General features: G+C 38.5%; 1 protein-coding gene across 3 annotated transcripts in view; it reads right to left on the minus strand.

Annotated features, from left to right (window-relative positions):
- Positions 1-17,883, minus strand: part of C3G (C3G guanyl-nucleotide exchange factor) — a 410,407-nt gene that overhangs the window by 64,375 nt on the left and 328,149 nt on the right. For all 3 annotated transcript variants that reach the window (XM_090368667.1, XM_090368668.1, XM_090368669.1), the window contains exon 14: positions 13,260-13,527. In XM_090368667.1, coding sequence (XP_090224793.1) covers positions 13,260-13,527 — 268 coding nt within the window. The remainder of the gene's footprint in view (positions 1-13,259; positions 13,528-17,883) is intronic.

The following is a 17,883-nucleotide window of genomic DNA, read 5'->3' on the forward strand; positions in this document are numbered from 1 at the left end:
GAGTGCATGGGTTCATCTCAAACTTTCCCCTTAAGGTAAAAATCACATATGGACAGGTCTGGGGAATGTGGGGGAGGGGGCATAAATCTTTGCTGACAGTTCTCTCTGGAAAGGCTTCATGAATTTGGGCCAGCGCTCTGTGGGACGTATGGCAAGTGGCCCCATCTTGCTGAAATGTGTACCACTCCCACTCTTCAGGGGTTAATTGTGCAAGGCACATATGTGTGTTAACAGTTGTCTCAAAGAATATGGACCCTACAATCTGCCATGCTGATATGGCACACCACACTCCAATTTTTTCATCATGAAGCGGTTCTTCATGGAGTTGGTGTGGATTTTCAGTTGCCCAGTACCTTGTGTTTTGAGAATTGATGTGTCCAGATAAATGAAACCAGGCTTCATCTGACATAAAATATTGAGTTGATTGAGCATCCCATAAACAAAGCTGTTGAGGAGCCACCTGCAGTAATTTACACGTTTCACTTTATCTGTCTCTTTTAATTCTTGCACGCATGTTACACGAAACAGCTTCAAATTTAGAGAGTGCAGTACATGTACACATGTTGTCCGACTTACACTGACTTGCTGGGCTAATTTCCGGGTACTCTTCCTGGGGCTTAATTTCATCCTCTCATGAATATCGCAGTACGAATAGATGGGACTCTGTTCTTTTTCGCATTGAGGACATGTCCTGTTTCATGCCACTTCTTCATCAGTTGCTGTATACAGCATTTTGCTGGTATCCCGCCAGTGGGGAACTGTTTCGCAAACATTCTTGTTTCCTTAAATGAACCCATACACACATATGCCTCAACAATTGCAACTCTTTCTGGAACTGAATAAGGCATGATGCAGAAAACCCCTACAAACACACGCACACGCAAGACACAAACTGGATTACGTCCGGCAAAACATTGTCTTCCAACAAGATTGACCTTGAGGGGTGATGCATGCTACTAACCTATGAGGGAAAGATTTGTTTGTGCAGGTGGCTAGTCGCGTGTTGATTGGCTGCTGGTTCTTTCAAGCGTGGAGCAACAGGCTACTTTTTCACAACTCGCCCGTACATTTTATATAAAGAATAAACAGAAATATCTGGAAAAAAGTAGAAAGAGAAATCAGCCCCAAAACATCTACCTCTTTGAGGAGCACTACAAGGCACTTCAGCAAGCAAAGGAAAAGAGTGACTGCAGCTCCTCTCTACACTATGACAACCAGTAAGCAAAGAACACATTCCTGACTCATGGAGTATCAAAGATGTTTAAAAAAAAAAACGTAGACATAAATGTAAAACTTCAAATAGTAAACGCTGACTTGTAATTACCAAATTATAATATAAATTAACTAAAATGAAGTTAAAATTTTAAGAAATAAGAATCAAAAGATGAAATTTTGAAATGTGACAAAAAAGTGTATCAGGCAGCCAAGCAGATTAAAATCAGGCAAAAGTGTGGGCCACAGCAAGGTCTGAAATACTGTGGGCTTGATCATGCACCCACAATATTTATTTATTATTATTTTTTTTTTAGTCTCAGTTTTATTCCTTGCTGTGTTTGTTAAATTTCATTAGGTCCAACATAAAGGTATTTTGTAGTCTATTTAAGATAGTGTTGTTTCCCACACTTCTGCCTGATTCAGTCTACTTTGCTGTCTGGTGCTTTTCATCTATTATTTTTTGTCACAGGTTCATGCATTAGGCATGAACCTGTGAACCCCTGCAGTTAGCATTAGGCATATGATGTAAGAAAGCAAGCTTATACAGCATCAGTCAAAAAAAAAAGAAGACACTTCCCATTTCACCTATTCATTCCCTACAATAGTTTGTCTAGTTCTTCTTTGAATTTATTTAAACTATTAACTTCCACACATCATCTATTCTGCAATTGTCCTTCATCAATTTAAATTTGTGCCCCCCCCCCATGTGTGTAGCCTGAGTAAGAAGAATCCCATCAGTATTGCTCAATCCATTCAAAGCTTTAAACACCTCTTGCAGGAGCCTAGTCTTCAGATGCTGCAATTTGCAGATCTGAAGTCTTTCTTGGTAAGAGCACCCCTTTGTTCCCTTCACCAATCTCACTGACCTTCTCCATATGCTTTACAGCAGCTCTACATCCTACCTAAAATGAGGCCTCCAGACATGTATGCAATATTCAAGATATGGTCTGACCACTGCCTTATACAGTATGATAATCACCTCCTTATGCCCGCTAGGAAAATTCCTGCATATCATTGACAATAACCCATGGGCTGTCCTGGCAGCACTGCTCAGGGAACTTTGTATCCAACTGCACAATTACCCCCGGTCTCTTTTTCCCCCCCACTACCCTGAATTTAGTACCACACAGTAGGTACGTTACTCTGGGGTTACTGCCACTCATATGCAGTATTTTGCATTTGTCAATGTTAAACTTCAAGTGTCATTTCTCAGCCCATCTGCCTAACTTTTCTAGATCCTGTTACAGTAGCATACCATCATTCCTATTATTACCCACCCCACTAACCTTTGTATTATCTGTAAACTTTGACATTAAGCTTGATATACCTTGATACACAAAAATAAAATTCACATATTTAATGCCGAAAATAAGTGGCGCCATCCAGCGGGCGAAATAAGAACTAAAATATTTTTTAGTCTGCTGACGAGGCTACTAGAGACGGTCGTGTTTCAAGCCGCTAAGTGGATTTTTCTTATTTATTGATTTGAAATTATTGTTTTTCTAAAACTTTTGATTTAAATTTAGTAGTATAACATTATTTTGTGATTTTCTGATTAACTTGGTGTATTTATTCTTTACTCGGCCTTGTAATTCCATAAAAGTATCGGTAAAGGTTTCCACGTGTTTCAACTCCGTTACCGTTCGTAAATTTCCCGCCATTGTGATACGATAGTTGTATGCCGTACTAGATAGCGTTAGTTGAACTTCGTTAGCAGTTAAATTGTACGTTCAAATAAATACATAACGACTTAGATTACAAACATAACATAATTAATTATATTTAACATAATTAATAACATAACATAATTAATTATAATTAATTAATAAATTAATAGAATCATGACTCAGACCAGAGCAGCAAAGCAAAAGGCTCAAGCTAATGGAAGCGCTGTGGCTCAGAGCAGAGCTGAGGGGGGGCAGTTGTCCTCTGACTCACAGCCTTATAAGATGCACTGTTTGCTTGATGTTTGCAGAGGAATCGGGTACGGGACATGATACTGCCGAGGGGGATGTCTTTGTGTGTGCGCGATGCAAGGAGTGTATCGATATCAGGCAACAACTCGGCGTTCTTGTGGGCCTATATGAGAGCTTGAAGGACAGGGTGGATGCCCTCAAAGAAACTAAATTGAGGGGCCCATCAAGCTCTCAGCTGCCCACATCAACGCCAGAGCTTGCACTTGGGCATCGCGTGACACAGAGACAACCCCCAAGGCAGAATGCGCTGGTCCCGAAGGAACTAGTAGTTGTTGGTGACTCTATTGTCAGGGAAACGGGGAACATGCTTTGTAAAAAAGATAGGTGGAACAGGACCAGGGTATGTCTGCCAGGGGCAAAGGTTGATGACGTTGTAGAGTGAATATCATCTTTTAAGGGCACAAAAGGTGATATAGTTGTACACGTTGGCACTAATAATATTAAGAGCAGGAGACCGGCAGAATTACTTAACAAGTACAGGTCACTGTTGAACAAAAGCCGAGAATTAGGGTTGAATTTGAAAGTGTCTGCAATTCTGCCCAGACACGATAGGAAGGAGTATATGATGAGAGCCTTGTCGATCAATTCGGCCCTGGAAAGATTGTGCAAGGCTCAAGGGGTAGAATTTTTTTCAGCCTGGACTGTACTTGTTAACAGGAGAGATTGCTTCTACAGGGATGGGATACACTTAAATAGAAAGGGTGCAAGAATATTTGCTGATGCTATCGAGGCAGTGTTAGGTGGGTCGGAAAACTGCTAGCTTGGGAGGAGACAAAGACCAATAGATTGACAGTAGCCACTGGCAGAGGTGAAAGAGATTCTTGCACTGCTTCTATTAGAATGAGCAGAAGCCTGAAAAACAAGATGCGTAGTATTTCAGAGACTGCTGGGAGCCATTGCGGTACAAGTAAACACATGGGTTGTGTTAGGGTAGCTAAGAATAGAAACAGGTGCAGGTATACTTGCGAGTACACCAATGCTAGGAGTTTAGTAAATAAATTTGATGAATTTGAGGTATTGCTCAAAACATCAAAGGCAGATATTGTTGGGATATCAGAGACGTGGTGTCACACAGATATAAGGGATGCAGAACTGCAATTTGAGGAGTACAACGTCTACAGAAAGGATAGACAGGATAGGAAGAGGGGAGGGGTTATGCTATTAGTTAAGAAACACATAAAAACCAAGGAAGTGAAGATGGTCGACATCGCTGGACAGTGCAGTGTTGAGTCAGTTTGGTGTGACATAAGCATTGGGAGATCAAAATTGAGAGTAGGAGTGTGCTATAGGCCTAATGACTCTGATGAGTATAATAAGGAACTGTACAGGGAAATAGAGTGGGCCAGTAAATCAGAGAGTCTTATAATGGGAGATTTTAATTTCCCAGATATAGACTGGAATTTGGGGGCTGGTTACTCACACACTAGCAGGGCTTTTGTGGATTTATTGGATGATTGTTTTCTACATCAGCATGTTCGGGAGGCAACTGGAGGGAGTAATACTCTTGATTTGATTATCAGCAGTGATTCTTCATGCATTAAGAATCTGCAGATAAATGAACCACTAGGTGGCAGTGATCACAGTGTGCTGAAGTGGGATTTACTCAAAGAGGTAACTACCATTAGGGGTAAAGGGAAGGGTTATTGCTTCCGTAAAGGCGACTACGATGGACTGAGACAGTATTTAAATTCTATACAGTGGGACCAACTGATGATGTTACCAACAGCAAATTCAAAATGGGAAGCATTCAAAGAACTTATCTTGGAAGCTACTAGGCTTTACATACCAACTAAGAAATATTGTTCAAGGTTTAGGCCAAAATGGATGTCGGATGAACTAATGAGGCATATGGCAGAGAAGAAAAATGCATGGGATACTTACAAATTAACACATGACACAGAAGCCTATGATAGATACAAGTTGATATGCAACCAAGTTACAAAGGAGGTTAGGCAGGCGAAGGCGGATTACGAGAAATCCTTGGCAAGGGATGCAAAGAAAAACAGCAAAGAGTTCTTTACTTATGTAAACTCTAGAAGGAAGGGGATGAATCAGATTGGTCCACTTGATATTGATGGGTCAACTGTTGATGATCCTGCTCAGGTAGCTAACAAACTAAATGAATATTTTGCATCGACATTCAGACATAAGGAGTTATTCAGCGAGGGGAATGACAGAGGTGTATTCAACTCTAGCAGTAAGCTACAGAATCTTGAAATAACTGGGAGTAAAGTGGAGGAGAAACTGTTGAAGATAAACACAAGAAAGGCACCCGGGGTGGATGGGATCTATCCAGTTATATTAAAGGAGGCAGCAAAGGAAGTAAGCAAACCCTTAGCCATAATTATGAGAGCTTCCTTGGACTCAGGGGAGGTACCCATAGACTGGAAATGTGCAAATGTGACCCCAATTCACAAAGGAGGATCAAAGGCTGACACAAGTAATTATAGACCTGTGAGCTTAACTTCTGTTCCAGGAAAATTAATGGAGGCACTGGTTAAAGAAGCACTGCAGGATCATTTAGACAAGACTTCAGTTATAGCTCAGACACAGCATGGTTTTGTTAAGGGGAAGTCTTGCCTGACCAACTTGATTGGATACTATGATGTAGTCACAAAAGAACTGGATGCAGGGAATAACTTTGATATTATATACTTGGATCTTAGAAAGGCTTTTGATACTGTTGCACATGGAAGACTGCTACACAAATTGGAGCAGTGTGACATTGGAGGCAAATTGCTGCTATGGATAAAGGGGTGGTTGAGGGGGGAGAAGACAGAGAGTGGTAATCAATGGACACTGCTCATCGTGGACTAATGTTATTAGTGGAGTCCCTCAGGGCTCAGTGTTGGGTCCATTATTGTTTTCTGTATTTATAAATGATATTGACGATGGTATATCAAGCTTAATGTCCAAGTTTGCAGATGATACAAAGGTTGGCAGGGTTGTCAAGGACACTACTGACACTATGCTGCTGCAACAGGATCTGGAAAGGTTGAGCAGATGGGCTGAGAGGTGTCAAATGAAGTTTAACATTGACAAATGTAAAGTACTACACATGGGAAACAGCAACCCCAGAGCAACGTATCAACTCTGTGGTACTACACTGACAGTGGTAGAGAATGAAAGGGACTTGGGGGTGGTTGTGCAGGCAGATATGAAGTTCTCTGAGCAGTGCAGACGGGCTGCAAGAGTAGCTCATGGAGTATTGTCAATGATATACAGGAATTTTTCCAGCAGGGATAAGGAGGTGATTATTCCATTGTATAAGGCAATGGTCAGGCCACACTTAGAGTACTGTATACAGGTCTGGAGGCCTCATTTCAAGAAGGATGTAGAGCTGCTGGAACGAGTACAGAGAAGGGCAACGAGATTAGTGAATGGAACAAAGGGGTGCTCTTACGAAGAAAGGCTTAAGTTTTGCAAATTACAGTGTCTGGAGACTAGGCACCAGCGAGGTGATCTGATAGAGGTGTATAAAGCCTTGAATGGTTTAAGCATGCTCAATGCTGATGGGATTCTTCCTCTAGCTCAGAAAAATCACCTGAGAGGGCATAAATTCAAATTGAGGAAAGACAGATGTAGGATAGACGTGCGGAAATTTGCCTTTAGCCAGCGGGTGGTTGGTTGGTGGAACAGACTGCCATCCCTTGTGGTGGAGGTTGATAGCCTAAATAAGTTTAAGGCTCAGCTGGACAGGTATTTTGAAAGAACAGAGGGGTGAAGTGGAAGTGGGTTTTTTTTTTTTTTTTTTTGGCTGATGCTGCATAAGCTTGCTTTCTTGCATCAAATGCCTCTCCTAATGCTAATGCTAATACCTTCATCAATATCATTGATAAATATACAAAACAACAATGGGCCCAACACCGAACCCTGAGGGACACCACTAATAACATTAGTCCACGTAGAGCAGTACCCTTTGATGTCTTCTCCCTCTCAACCATCCTTTTATCCATAGTGGCAACTTGCCCTTAATGGCACACTGCTCCAATTTGTACAGCAGTCTTTTATGTGCAAGAGTATCAAAGCTTTCCTGAAGTCTAAGTATATGCATATCAGAATTATTTTTTTGCATCCAGTTTTCCTTTGTGATAACATCATAGTATCCAATCAAATTGGTCAGGCAAGATTTCCCCTTTACAAACCCATGGTGTATCTGAACTGTGGCTGCAGTCTTTCTAGATGGCCCTGCATTACTTATTTCACCAGTGACCCCATTACTTTCCTTGGAACAGAAGTTAAACTAACAGGTCAGTAATTGCTAGTTTTACCCTTTGATCCCCCACTTTGTGAATTGAGATACATTTGCACATCTCCAGTCCACGGGACCTCCCCTGAATCTAAGGATGCGTTCATAATAATGGCTAAGGATTTGCTTACTTCCCTCATTGCCTCCCTTAATATAATTGGATAGATTGCCTACACACCTGGTACCTTTCTTATGTTTAACTTCGACAATTTCTCTTCCACTTTCATCTCAGTTATTACAAAATCATTTAATGGGCCAATTTGAATCCTTCTCTTCCTTTTAGTGTTTAACAAGGTAACAGGGCAGTCTTTACTATTTCAAAAATTTTAAATAGAATTATTATATACTTTATTTTCACTATAGATGCTCTTTATATTTATGTGTATATATTTTTGGTTTTTTTTTTTTTCTTTTTTTATGGCTTTGGTTAATTATATCACTTAATAGATTAATTCTAACAATATCAGGTGGAATTACATTTTACCTAATTAACAACAAAATTGTGGAGGTGGGTAGTCTGAATAAATTTAAGGAAGGGTGGACAAATTATTGGAATGAATGTGAAAATCCAAAGTCCAGTTTTTTTTTTTTTTTTTGGTCATGCTGTATAAGCTTTGTTTCCTAACATCTTATTCACAATACTTTGTTGGTAAGGAGAGTTTGCTTACCGATTGTTACAGTAAAACAGTGAATGAAGAGGCTACAGCCACTCAAACTCAGGCCATGCTCAGCTGAGGATTTTAGACAATGTTTTTCTTTTACCCATCAGAGGTTTTTGTAGCTCCCCCTCCCCAAAAGCCAAGAAGTGTTGGTGGGTGGCTGAATTTCTCTTTCTATTTTTTCTGAGATGTTTCTATCTCTTCTTTAAATATGAATAAAGTTATGCTTTCATCTTCAACCAGTTAGATGGAGTTTATTTTATTCTTCTTTAATTCATCATTTCAGTTTTTGACAACTTGAAGCTAATAACGAAAATATAACTGGCATCTTCCAGTTTTTCTTTTTCTTGCAAATATTGTTGTGCTCTATATAGGCAGACTTCGTTTTTTTTCCTTAAAAATAAAAAAAATTAAAATTAAATGTTAAAAAAAAAGAACGTGTCTCTCTGTGTCAGACTTTATAAGTTGAAGAGTACATATCATCTTGGTTGACTTTCTCAAGCTTCATTTCCCATTTCACCAGCACTGGCAAGAATACCATGTGTCTAACTCCTGACCTCAATAAAAAGACAGTTATAGTTTATATACTATTTGATATGATATTAGTGCAGGGGAGGTTGAAGTAAATATTATCAACAAAATTACAGACAAAAAAAAAACATTTTTTGATTTAGCATAAAACGCTTACTATAAAACATCTATGAATGTAAAAACAAAAAAAAAATTCCAGACCAGTATAATGATGGCATGATCAAGATCAAATTCAGGTTCACACTCAAGTCTAGTTCTCATTGCAGAACTGCTCAGTAATGACAGACCATCCAAAACCAGCCCATTTAATGACATCAAGGTGTTCACTTAAATGATCGTTCCTTTTGCATACTGCTTCATCAATATCAACAAACTTTGCAATCTGGATAATCCATCCCCTTCAAAATCAGTTTTTACTATTGTTATAACTATGTGCCATTTCCTTCCTGGTAATTTTGAATAGTGTATTGCATGCAAAATATTGTAGCAACCTGTTTTGTAATGACTAGTAGAATACTGCATGAATCCTGGGTATAACCTCCATGCACAAGTACATGGTGGGTGACCAGCCAGGTGTGAACCAGCGCCCACACCACACCACATGGAGGAATGCCACCGCTCTATGTTACCAGGTAGTACTAGGTGGTAGATGACTCTCATCAACCGGTGCAATACCACCACTTTGCTTATTGGAGGCTAGAAGTGGTGGAACCCATGTTTAGTCTCTAGAGCTAAGTTCCGCTCAACCATTCCCTATCTTTTCCATCATGCAGTACGATTGATGACTTTTGAGGTTATGATGAACATCGTGGCAAGATCCAATATTCCTTACATTTCGAGGGTACAGCTCTAAAACGGTGTTCGCAGGCCGGCCGCTAGTTAGTACACCGGACCGAACCTATTGGTAACTCTGTAGGAGGCTTCCGGATCAGCTAGTGTATAATCTTGTTACCTCTACTCTGCCAGATAGTGACTGGAGGGAGTCCGAGTAGTGTGTATGCAGGGAGCATTGTCGAGGCCACATTATGTCAAGGATCTGGGTATATTCTTACGCTATGTACACCATATCCAAAAATTTCATTACTTCATATAGCATGTCCCACCCACCTTTTCTTACTATTGAATACACCATGAATTGACAAACTAATAGAGCAAGCTTATCTGCGAAAAGATCTAAACCTCCCGAGCACTTACTAATTCATTTCACAAATATATGTGGTCTCAATTCTAATCTCAACGATGTCCATTTCCACTTGCAGTCTGCCAAACCCCATGTACTTTTTCTGACAGAATATCAGTTATCAGTTGATTCAACTACTGCTCATCTCAGATGCACAAATTATTCGCGGTATGATTCCTTTCACCTCAAAGGTGCTACTTGTGCATATATCCATTCTGATATTCCCTGTCAGAGACTTGGCAATTTGGAATCTCCTCTCTTTGATCTTCTCTGGCTTAAAATCTCTCTACCTCATTGCATCAAATTCATCTGTTGTCTCTACCGTTCTCCCAATTCCACTAATCGCTTGGAGCTCTTTGACTTCCCCTCTTTGCAACTTGACTTTCTCCAGTCCAACTTTCCTAACAGTGAGGTAATTTTCTTGGTGATTTTAATGTTCACAACTCCAGCTGGCTTCTGTTTTCTAGTCACACCGACCCAGCTGGCCGAGATGCTCAGGCATTTGCAATTACTAATGACCTTGCACAGATTGTTCATTTATCTACAAGAATACCGGACAATCCAAATCATACAGCCAATACACTTGATATTTTTCTCACAAACAACCCTTCTAAGTACACGGTTGAAGTGAGAGGTCCTTTAGGAACTTCAGATCACAACTTGGTGATCGTCTCTTCTCCAATGGAACTTTTATCTCATGGCTATTCCCAACCTCGTGTTGTTTGGCATTACAAGAATGCAAAATGGGATGACCTGCGAGACTTCTTTTCTTCTTTTCCTTGGTCAGATTACTGTTTCAAAACTTCTGATGTCAATGTTTGCTCAGATTGTGTCAGTGAAATTATTCTTGCAAGAATGGAATCCTTTATCCCACAGTCCACTTTAAAATCTCGTCCTTTATCTAAACCTTGGTTTTCCAATAAATGTGCTAAGGCTGTTCAAGAGAAGAACGTTGCATATCGTAATTGGCTTGTTTCTAATTCTCCAGTTTCATTTTCTGCCTACACCAAAGCTCGCAACAATTGTAAAGCAATTATTAATCAGTCCAAACTAGAGTTTGAACAGGCTAAGAGTAGAAAACTTGCTTCTTGCCCTAATGGTAGCCAATCATTCTAGTCTCTTGCCAAAGCTATTGCCGCAACTTTTGCCCATCTCTGCTCCCACCTCTGTCCAAACCAGATGGTTCTGTTGCCACTTCAGCCAAGGATAAAGCTGACCTGCTAGCATTCCATTTTTCTTCCAACTCATGTATTAATGATCTTGGTAAAACACCTTCCACCATTCCCAACACGCTCCATTCAATGCCTCCTGTGGTCTTCTGTCAAAAGGATGTCAGAAGGATTTTAACGAATCTTGATGCTAAGAAAGCTCCAGGCCCCGATGGTATTTCTCCACTTGTTCTCAAAACCTGTGCTCCTGAACTTACTCCTATTCTTTGCCGCCTTTTTTCACTTTCTTATTCCAAAGGTGTTTTTCCTTCTGCTTGGAAATTTGCTCATATCCAGCCAGTTCCTAAAAAGGGTGACAAATCCCTCCCATCCAATTATTGTCCCATTGCAATTACTTCTACTCTTTCGAAAGTAATGGAGAAATCAATTAACCGCCAACTCTTAAACTACCTAGAAACCTTCCGTCTGATCAACGATCACCAGTATGGATTCCATCAGTGTCGATCCACTGGTGATATTCTTGCTTATGTTACCCATTTATGGACTAATTCAATGGAAAGGTTAGGGGAACAAAAGTAGTTGCTCTTGACATCTCAAAGGCTTTCGATCGTGTTTGGCATAAAGGTCTTGTAAACAAGCTTCCATCTTATGGTTTGCCAACTGTTTTTAGTAATTGATTATCCAGTTTTCTCTGTGATCGCTCACTGAGGGTGATGGTAGATGGCTCTCTGTCTTCTAACTTCTCCACTAATGCCGGTGTCCTCCAAGGTTCAGTTCTTTCCCCCACTCTTTTCCTCTTGTATATTAATGACCTTCTTCCATTGACTGGAAATCCTATCCATAGTTTTGCCGACGATAGCACATTGCATTCCCCTTTCCATTTTGAGAAACCTTGTCCTGCTGAATCAGCTTCAATTTCTCGAAAAGTTTCTACCAATTCCTTAAATGCCAATCTTCAGGTAATTCTCCAGTGGAGCAAAGACAACTTAGTTGATTTCAACCCTTCTAAAACTCAGTCTTGTCTTATATCTCACAAAAAGGATTCTTCTGCTCCTATGCTTATCTTTAGTGACATTCCGATTTCTAGGAAAAATGATATATCTCTTTTGGGGATTATCCTGACTTTTAATCTCTCTTGGCACAAGCACATTACAAATATTGCTTCGTCTGCATCTAAAAAACTTGGTTTTCTCTTTCGCTCTCGGCGTTACTTTTCTTCCAAACAGCTGCCCACTCTGTATAAATCGCAAATCCGCCCTGCCAAGGAATATTGTTCCCACATCTGGGGTGGTGCACCCAAAACCTCTCTCAGGCTTCTTGATTCCATTCAGAAGAGGGCAGTTAGGTTAATTAATGACTCATCTGTAACAGAGTCTCTCCACTCGCTGTCTCATAGACGTACTGTTTCTGCTGGATGCCTCTTCTACAGTTACTTCCATGGGCACTGTTCTTCTGAATTGGCTTCTATAATTCCCGCTCTCTCTTTCAAAACGGTCCGAACACATGCCACCACCAGCCAACATCCATTTACTGTCCAACTTCAAACTCACAGAACCAACTTTTCATCTTCCTCGTTTATTCATTCAACTGCCGTTTTCTGGAACATCCTTCCTCATACATATTTCCTGAAAATTACAGTCTACAGAAGTTCAAGTCCAATGTCAACAAATATCTTCTTTCGTCTTCTCAACCTCCAACCCAAGCATTTGTACTAAGTACTATAGGTTCTAATACCTCTCGTGTTTGGGGTTTACATAAAAAAAAAAAAAAATGTTGATGTGTTCTTATGCTTTAAGCTTTCTTTCAAGTGTTCTTAATGTAAGTGATGCATTTTTGTGTTTATCTTTATTGTACTGATGAAGATTTCTGGAAAAGGATACTGAAATATTTAAAATAAACAGAACTTCCCTCTTTAAGTCACTGATATAATTTTCTTATCAGAATAGTACAAGGAACAAAATTGGACCATTAATAACTGGGTTTTGATAATATTAGGTGTTATTTCAAAAGATCACTGGTGCACCATTACTAAGAAGATGCACTTAACATTATATTCAGAGATTTAATTATGTATACATGCTGTCATCACCAACAAGCGAGATGGTTGGTGGTGATGTTCACCTCTGCACTAGTTATGTCCCTGCTGCTACAAATCTAGGAGCACAATATAAGGAAATGGTGATATGCCACTTTTAGCAATTAGGGCCTAGCAAAAAAAAATTTTCTGAATAAAAGAATAAATATTTCAGTTACTAAACATACCAAGAATAAAAGCTTTACCTCAATTTTCTGGAAGAGTGCTGCATCTAAAAGAGTCATTTGTTCAGCCAAATTTTCAGATTTAAAATCAAGAAGCGATGCCTGATGTGTAGTAATGGCCATGGATGGCAAAAGAATAGGTACTGTCATAAGACTTCTCTGACGAGCCTCGCATTTTTCTACTACCTTCTTTCTCAGAGCTCGAGCCAACTGTAATTCTCCACGACTTACCAGCTGAAAAATGAAGTCCATCAATATCTGTAGGACAGCTTCCTCTGCATCACCAATGCTGCAAGAAGAGAAAGAGGCATATTATTATGTATATGTTTCCTCCATCTGATAATTGGAGAATTTAAATTTGTTATAAAATGCACAAAATCTCGCCTTGATTTTGATCAAGGACAGACCTTTCTGTTCTCACTGAAGACTGTCAGTAGTCAGCGCTAAAGCTTATGTTCAACTCAGAAGAGACAAATACCATTATTCATAATTCTTAGTTGTTGCTACTCATATCTTTTTAAATTGTATAACTGTATGAAAGCAGGAGAAAGATAAACTAAAATCAGATGAGAATGATAATGTTGAGGAAATCTGGACAAACATAAAATAATCAATTCTGCAAGCTACTGAAGAAAGTCTTGGATATTAACCCATAAAAAATAATATAAACCTATAAAAAATAAAAATTGAAACAAACAATTGATGAGACAAAAAAAAAAAAAAAAAAAAAAAGGCTATAAACTGTACCTATAAACTAAATACCTACATTTACACATAGAATATTAGTAAAGCCACTCCCCGATTAACATAAGGGTTGCATTCCGCAGAACTCTATGTAAGTCGGAATTTCCCCTATGTTTGTGTAACACTCGCAACTGTCCTCACTGAATTAATTGAATCAAAAATGAAATGTTCAACGAACATGTGAATAGAATTATTTATTGTATTTATTCAATTTTTTATCTCATGCGCAGAAAAAATTACAAGCGTGCAATTTAAAAAATTTCGAAATTATAAAATTACAAAAAAAAAAAAGAGAGGAGACGGGCATAACATCAGTAAGTTTTGCCTCTTGAGCATCATTGCCAGACTCTACATCTTCAGCTGATAAGTACGCCGCTGCAGAGGTTGAGGGCTGTGGAGATTTAGATGGGGTCGGCCACTCAACCTTACTAAAGAACATATGAATGAATGACCGGAAGGTGGCTTTTTTTCTTTTCATCATACATTTATTTGTAGCAAGCAAGAATATCATTCACCCCTCTGTTAAGTTTTAAGAATCGTTCGCTGTCAGGATCCATCTTCTCAAACCTTGCCATTGCCATCTCTCTGGTGGTGAAGCATCTCGGCTCCTCATTTGGTTCATCTTGAGCTTTGTCCACTATCGCTGGCTGAAAGTCAATAAGTTATTCGTTAGATAATTCCTTCTCTTCTTCCTCTATTGACGCCTCCACATCTTTGGCATCAACCTCCAACTGAAATAGCTCTGCAACCTTTACAATCTTATCTGTAACCTCTTCATATGATTTGTCTTTTTCAGACACTTTGAAGACTTATGTGCCGTGGGCATATTTTCTTCCATGTGCCATATAAACAACTTTTAGTAATTTCCACCCAGGCCTTATTAATGTTTAAGATGGCGTGGTAAATATTGTAAGATTTCCAAAAGTCTTTTTTAATGTAAAATTTTTCTCATCATCTACTGCAGACAATGCCTGAGCAAATGTTGTGCGTAAATAGTATGCTTTTAAATTCGAAATAACACCCTGATCCATAGGTTGGATGAGTGAAGTCATTGTTTGGTGGTAGAAATATGGCTCTCACGTTCGAATTGAAATCATCTAGATGCGTAAGATGTCCAGGAGCATTATCTAACAGAAGCAAAATCAATGTCATTGTCTTTACAATATTTTTCAACCTTTGGAATGAAGCAGCATTTAAACCAATCCTCAAAGAGAGATACTGTTATCCATGCTCTCTGGTTCGATTGGAAATGCATGGATAGGGTGGCTTTATTATTGCCCTTAAATGCACAAGGATTTCCAGAATGGTACACAAGCAGTGGTATTAATCTGTAACCTCTTGCTGCATTAGCCCCAAGCAAGAGTATGGCCCAATCTTTTGAAGCCTTGAAACCTGACATTGTCTTTTCCTCTTTGCAATGGCGCCTCTGTAGCCAGGTGGGAAGGAGCAGCAGTGCTGGCACACGCTTCTTGATTAGATCAGGGTTCGAGCCCGTCACCACCAAATACGGAGGATGCGGAAAGGTCAGGAAATGACCACCGCATATTCCTGGAGCAATATGGCCTTAGCTGCTAATGCTCCTAAAAAAACCAAAATAAATAACTTCTTTGCAATGTATGTTTGATCCGGCATTTTTTTCCAATAGAGAGCACTCTCGTCCATGTTAAAAATTTGCTGCATTGAATTTACATTGGAGAGGGAGAATACAGATAGTAAGTCATTAAATTTTCTAAATTTCACACTTACTCAGGACGTGAATAAAGTCCAATTTAACATCTATCATAAACCTACAAACACCGGTATGTAGGTGTCTTTAATCAATTTCTCAATGCTTATAAATATTCAACGATGGAATCTGCTTTTGGCTCAGAAATACAAATATTAACCAGCAGATTCTTAAACAAGGGTTACCCACATGCTACAATAAACAGAATTAGGGTACAAGCTAAGGATAGAATACAAAAAAATACACCAACCAACAATAGTAATATCAAAAAATACTTTATTTCTGTCCCATATGTTGAACAGGGGCACAAACAACTTAACAGATTCTTTGAAGATACCAAATTTAAAATTGTAGCCAGGCCAATATGGAAATTACACACTATACTGAACAATTGCTCAGTCCTTTTCTTGTTTGCAACACAAATAAATGACTTAGTATACATTTCTTGCAGTGATTGCAACTCATCTGATCAGTGTTCTACGTGGTTTCCTCTGAATTTTCGTGTTAATTTGTGCTTCTCACTCAGTTTGTGCTTCTCGTTCAGCAGTGTCAGAATTAGCCTTTCATGCCGTTAATGAAAAATATACTTTTTTTTTTAAAGAGGCCAAAATACTTAGTGTCCAACGTAATTATATAAGACTATTAATTGCAGAAACCATTACATGATAATTTTGTTAATGTTCGCTGGCCACATCTAATCTCCAACTTGTGGTCCTTTATGTGTATGCGTGAAGACAAATAATCCCTATATAAGTTCCATGCTCACCCCTTTCGGTAATTTTCATTCCTGTGATCATGACATACGGTTGAAAAGCATTGTCAGCTTCAAGGAAGGAAAATCGTTTTCCAATTTTATTTTTAATTGCCTTAAATTGATTTTTAATTGTCTTCATTTGATTTTTAATTGTTGTTAATTATTTCTTACTGTAATATAAGATTTTTGATTTTTTAATTGTTTTCGTTTTAAATTTCTGGAGAGTATCATACGGAAATGTTCTATGTATCACATTGAGGTAAACTTCTCTTATTCTTTTACAAATCTAATATACTAAAGAATAAACTTAATAAATATAGTGAAAAATTTTTAGAAGAACAATGAGGGCTCAGAAAAGGAAGAAGTACAATAGATGCCATCTTCTCATTACAACAAATTTTGGAAAAAAGAGAAGAAATTTCAACTACCAACACTTCTGCTGTTTATTGATTATGAAAAAGTATATGAAAATGTAAACCAGGAAAAACTTTGACAGATTTTACATGAAGAAAATATCTCAACCCAACTCCAGAAAGTGATACAAAGCCTATATAAAAATTATGTACCAGGTACATAATGAGTTGCTGAAGCTCTACTCTGAGACTGGTGATGTCACAGCAACAGTAGTTAAAAACATCTTTACTGCAGGAACTCATTATGAAAATAAAATTATGTGTAAAGTTACCATTTTGCGTATGTTCATGAAAATGTTGTATTATAACTACGATACTGAATTATTTTAGGAACTTGTCTTTTCATCCATCCCCCATTTCCTTTTCAATAATTTACCAATAAATTGTGCAAAAGTTATATCTTTTAATGTTTTGCCCTGTTTTTCATATTTATCAAAAATACTATCTTTCCATATATCCAAAGACTCACTATCAACTTGCAGTTCATCCAATTCAGCTTTTGATTTACTTAATTACTGATGCTCATGTGGTCATACCGTTGGCATGTATTCAATCGATCTTGAAGCTCGGACATCAGGTATCATAATAAATACCAAGCTGCCTCTTGTGAACTCATCTCCACAGAATTCAATACATCTACACTTAATGCTCGTGTTAGATCAGTTATACCCATACCAGGATATTCTTCTTGTAGCTCTATAATTTCCCTTTGTAGGTTGCTTATTCCTCTGTTAGTTTTATTCACATATTCAACTACATATGCTGCACATGAATATTCTTCTATGATAAATTGTAAATCCTAATTAGACTTCAGCACTCCTAAAATCCAAGGATTGTAATTATTCATAAATTTCTCTTCTGCCTTGCATTTAAGAAATACATGTGGTCATTTGATACCAGCCCTCAAAATATTTAAATATTCTTCTTCTGATTGGCATTGATTTGATTTAAGGAATTCTTCAAAATTAACATGATTATCCAATTCTAATGAGTTGTGCCTTTTACAAT

This window comes from Mastigoproctus giganteus, chromosome 2 (assembly GCF_048544385.1).
Source record: "Mastigoproctus giganteus isolate SK-2022 chromosome 2, ASM4854438v1, whole genome shotgun sequence".
NCBI classification, from domain to species: domain Eukaryota; kingdom Metazoa; phylum Arthropoda; class Arachnida; order Uropygi; family Thelyphonidae; genus Mastigoproctus; species Mastigoproctus giganteus.